Source organism: Otolemur garnettii, unplaced genomic scaffold, assembly GCF_000181295.1.
Source record: "Otolemur garnettii isolate 467f Iridium unplaced genomic scaffold, OtoGar3 scaffold00058, whole genome shotgun sequence".
In the NCBI taxonomy this organism is placed as follows: Eukaryota; Metazoa; Chordata; class Mammalia; order Primates; family Galagidae; genus Otolemur; species Otolemur garnettii.
In genome coordinates, this window is record NW_003852453.1 from 8162800 (window position 1) to 8167871 (window position 5072).

At 50.7% G+C, this 5072-nt stretch overlaps 1 protein-coding gene across 1 annotated transcript in view; it reads right to left on the reverse strand.

Annotated features, from left to right (window-relative positions):
• LOC100961328 (liver carboxylesterase 1-like) overlaps positions 1-5072 on the reverse strand; it is a 15910-nt gene extending 10838 nt beyond the window's left edge. The window contains exons 1-3 of the mRNA XM_023514762.1: positions 4942-5072; positions 2030-2183; positions 386-490 (exon numbers count right to left, since the gene is read on the reverse strand). Coding sequence (XP_023370530.1) covers positions 386-490; positions 2030-2183; positions 4942-5072 — 390 coding nt within the window. The remainder of the gene's footprint in view (positions 1-385; positions 491-2029; positions 2184-4941) is intronic.

Sequence of the window (5072 nt, forward strand, 5' to 3'; positions counted from 1 at the left end):
CCTGGAATGCTCTTGGCTTGACATGTACAAAGGATGGCTCTGCTTTCTCATTCCAACTCATGATCACTTTTGATGAACCGTCTCCTGACAACCCTGAGGCCTGGGGTCATAGGGAGTGCATGCATTAGAAGTTCAGTGTTACAGGCTAGAGTCCCATCTCTGCCCTGATCCGTGTGCACTTTGACATGTACTTTCACACTCTCTGCACATTTGCTCAGCTATAAAATTGGAGAAATGAGCAAGGTGTCTTCCTGCCCTTTCCATTCAGTCCACCCAGCTTCTGTGATTCTTTTGAGAATGTCCACTGGGTCCCATGGCAGGAAAGGCCCCTAAGGACACCAGGAGCATAGGGCCAAGGCTGTGGGGGGGCCCGTGAGAAACCTACCTGTGCCAGGGGTTTGATGTCTTTCTTGACCATAGGACCCAAGATAACCACACTACTCTCAGAAATGGCCCGATGGAAGAGGGTCTTGGCCAGGGGAGATAAAACCTGGGAGTGGAGAGGACAGGAGGAGAGTTCATGTTCAGAGGACGGTCCACCCACAGCTCCTCTCTGGCCCTTTTGCCAGGATCCCCTGGGGGTCAGTGGGCATGAGGGCTCCTCCCCAAGCTGCCCTGCTTCCCATGACACCCTGGTCCCAGCTTCCCCTAGAGAACATCAGTGGGATGGAGCCAAACACAGAGCCAGGGACAGAACAGGAAGAGTGTGGCACGCACAGATCATAGCAATCTAAAGTATCAGGAAGATGCTTGGCTAGTCCCAAACACACATTCTGACTGATTCCCATTACTCAGAATTTATCCCAAGGAAAATGATCACAGAGACCCACAAAGACTTCTGAGTATGTCTGTGCTGTTTATAGAATTGGAAATGAGGATCTAATATTGTATGAGTGAATAAAAACAATACTTCATTACTGCCATGGAATATTATGCTGTTATAAAGGTTAATATTATAAAGCAGTGTTTAACATTAGGGAAATATTAATGTTATACTACAATGTTATATATACTATGTTATACTAAGATTTATGTTAATTAACATGTGTTATGTTAATTTTGGTAAGGTTTTAGAAAACAAAAGATGATAGAAAAACAGATTGATTGATGGAGACAGTCATGAAAAAAGACTGGAAAAATACATGGAAAATGTCCACAGTATCTACCCCTGAGGAGTAGGATTTCAGATAGATTTTTTTGTCTTTGGGCTTTTCTGAAATGTTCCTTTATATCTGTTTTAAGAATATGGAAGCATTTTCCTCTGAGTATTCAACTAGGAAAACAACATAAGAGTGAAAAATCAGTAACTGGGCTGACTCTTCACTCAACTCCAAGGCGCCTCCAGGGCCTCCCACAGGAAACTGGTTTCCCATCCCAGCTTCCTTCTGCATCTCCCCAGACCCCAGCAAGACAACTCTCACCCCTAGGCTTTGTCTGTGCCCTACATTCCCAGTCCTATCCTTCCTCATCCTGTGGGGAGGAAAAACAAGGGCACCTCCCACATCCCACCTGGCCACTCAGGGTGCCTCCCTCTTGGCCACAGGGCCCCATCAGACCACCTCAGCAGAGGCTCCTGCCTGCCCTCAAGGCTCACATCCCTGGACACTTAGTTCTGCCTTAGAACCAGACAATGACCTCTGCCCAACTCTGATACTTGCCTCCACTGTTCATCATTTATACCCAGCCCTACCGCCCAGAAGAAGTGTCCTTCTTCTGAGTCCTAGTGTTAAAATGAGTAGGAAGGGGAGAGGGAGCTCAACCAAGTTGGAAGAGGAAGAAGGCCACCATGGCAGAATGTAACTGGAGACTCTTGTGGCCCAAGGATGTAAAACTGAATGCTCAGCTTCCTGTGGGCCAAGGAGAGTTTGGTCCTTAGCTCTTCGCCACCTGACTCTGGGCAATAAGCAGAGCCCATCCCCAGTCTAGGTCCTATAAGCAAACAGGCGCTTGACTGCTGGGCTAATCTCCAAGAGGTCTCATCAGCTGCCACACCAGCCTGAGGACTCGGTCTTCTGCCAGGAACACTTACAAGGACAGAGACACTTTCACCGCCTGCTGACTCTCCAAAGATGGTCACAGAGCCTGGGTTCCCTCCAAAGTTGGCAATGTTGTCCTGGACCCAGCGCAGAGCGGCCACTTGGTCCAAGTGACCCCAGTTCCCCGGACTGTGTTCGTCCCCTGTGCTGTGAGTAAGAGAACAAGTTGGGGTGGGCAGCAGAAACTCCATGGCAGGGCTCTCAGGCCCCCCATGGGGCTGGGGGCTCTCAGTGAGTCATCCAGAATGAGGCTGGGCCCTATACACCCCACACGGGTGCCCTCACCTTCCCTGCACTCCCCCAGCACTGCTGTCCTGTGGGCTCTGCATTCAATCATCTGTGACTTACTGAGCATCTACTCCATGCCCAGCACTGCCCGAGGAGCTGGAGCACATCTCAGAACAAACTGGGAAAATCTCTGACTGCACTCAGCTCTCAGTACAGTCCACCTACAAACCAACAGATCAATGTGGAACATGCTGTCTGGTAGGGAAAGTGCTTGTGGGAGAAATAAAAAGGCAGGGGGAGGGGCAGGTGGACACTACACTTCATGTCACATGACCAAGGAAGGCTTCCTGGAGGCCATGACATCTTGGGAGAAGCTTGAAGGAAACAAGCACATGAACCTTGTCATTATCCAAATAAGAGAACTCCAGGCAGAAGAAACAGCAAATGCAAAGGCCCTGGGGCCCAGTGAACAGTGAGACCACGCAGGAGGTGCGGCCAGCAGGGCCCTGCAGGCCTCTGTACAGACTTTGGATGTTGCAGTAAGTAAATGGGAAGGCACTGCGGGGTTTTGTGCAGAGGAATGACACGAGTCAATCTGTGTTGAAATGATCCCTCTGGCTACTGTGTGCATCAGTCACAGCATAAAACTAGCAGAGTGACTAAAGTACTCATTAGGTGATTATGATAATAATCAGGCCAGAGACACATAGTACAGATTTTGGAGGGAGCAAGGGAGGATTGAGAACTCACCAGAACCTGAGTTCAGTTTATGGGTGAAGCCAGGGGCTTTGCTGGCCCCTGGATGTGGGGGTGAGAGAAAGGGCAGAGTCCAGGCTGCCCTCAAGGCCTCCATCCTGGGCACCTGGGAGGATCAAGCAACATAGCTGTACAGGGCACATGTGGGGAGCAGGGAGCCTTTGTTGGGGATGAGCTGCGGGGAGTCCAGGCCTCAGTGTGTTCTTGCGAAGGGTGAGGGTCTCAGATAGTCAGTAGGGACAGAGGAGGGAGTTAGTGATTAGCGTCTGGGGGCAAAAAAGGCATGGCCAAAATGGGAGCTCTGACAGTGCCCCCTGGGGTCACTGGGAGTTAGTGGGAAGGGAGATAGATACACAGAGACCCGAGGACAAGTAGACGGATGGGCCAGCAAGGTTCTGAGCAGGAGGGGCTCCTAGGGTGGGAGGTGGCAGGTGCAGAGGGAAGGGAGGGTGTCACAGAGGGGTAAGTTACCCTGTGTGGCTGTTGCTGAGAGTCAGGGAAGGTTGGGCTGAGAATAGTTGGAGGTCATGGGAAACCTCAACAGAAATATCTTAGTGGTACTTTCAGGAAAACCTGGCTGGTGTGGTTAGAGGGGAGACAGGGAGGAGGGGAACAGAGGGCATGAAGCAGTCTTCCTGTAACAGGCAGCAGACACTAGGGCCATAGATGAAGGGATGTGGAGTGTCAGTGATGGTGACACCTGGGTGACTGGCCAGGGACTCCCCAATGGGAGGCCCAGTAAAGCCATTCTGTTGTCCCATTCTCCTGCTAAGCAGGGTTGGGTTGGTTAGCAGGGTAAATCCATTAAGTACTTGGATGGGAGAAAATAAATTTTGGTCTGTGTGCCAAGGAATACACTCCTCTGGCCACCTCCAGGAAATCTCATCTTCCTAAAGCCAACTTCATTCATGGGTGTCTTCCCATGAGTGCGTGGACCTCACCACACTCACCCATCACATTAGGCATCAGAAATTCTGTTCAGGTGCAATCAGACAAGGCTCACAGTCACTTTGTCCAGGAGGACACCTGCTCCCTGTCCACAGAGAAGACTGTACCCTTGACCCCAGCATGCACCAGATTTCAAGCAGTATATGGGGTGAGTGGGCCCCAAAACACCTCCAGGGAAGGGGGCTCACAGGGGTAAGATGCTCTGATAACCTCCCATGTCCAAACACTCACTCCTTCACCCACTAGCATTCACCAAGTGCCCTCTGTGAGTCAGCCTGCACTTAGTTTCCCAGGAGAAGGAAGATGTGTGAACTTTCACTGCTGTGCCACATTTAATGGCTTGACAGAGGAACTTGCAGTGTGCAGCAGAGGTGAAAAGGAGATGACTAATTCACAGAGGGAATATATGGGCTGGGCTTTGCAGGATGAATAGGAGTATGTTAGCTAGAGTAAGCATTCTAGGCAGAGGGAAGAGCATACGCAAAAAGCTCAGGAGCAGCTGGGTGTGGTGGTTCACACCTGTAATCCCAGCACTGTGGAAGGCTGAGGAGGGAGAATTGCTTGAGCTCAGGAGTTTGTGACTTGCCTAAGCAAGAGTGAGACCCTGAGTCCTAAAACAATGAAAAAAACAGCCAGGCGCCACAGTGAGTGCCTATAATTCCAGTGGCTTCTGGAGGCTAAAGTAGCAGGATGCCCACAACCTGAGTCTGAGTTTGCAGTGAGGTGTGACACCATTACACTCTGCTCAGGGCATAGGGTGGGACTCTGTTTCAACAACAACAAAAATAGCTCAGAAGCAAATGAAAAAGAGTATCTAGGTTATGAGCGGTTAAGAGGTGACCCGTTATGAAGAGAATGGGATGCCTTTTTCAAGGAATTCAGCAAAGGTCCCTGAGCACTGAGATGACCAGAGCTGGGTCCTGGTAGCTTCACAGTGGGAGCCAAGCACAGTGAGGAGAGCCGAGAAACTTACCTGAAGAACCCCCAGATGCCCAGACGGTACTGAATGGTCACCACCACCACGTTTTCGAGGGCAGAGAGGGCCAGGCCATCATAGGTAGAGGCCCCGCCCAGCACAAGTCCACCTCCATGGATCCACACCAT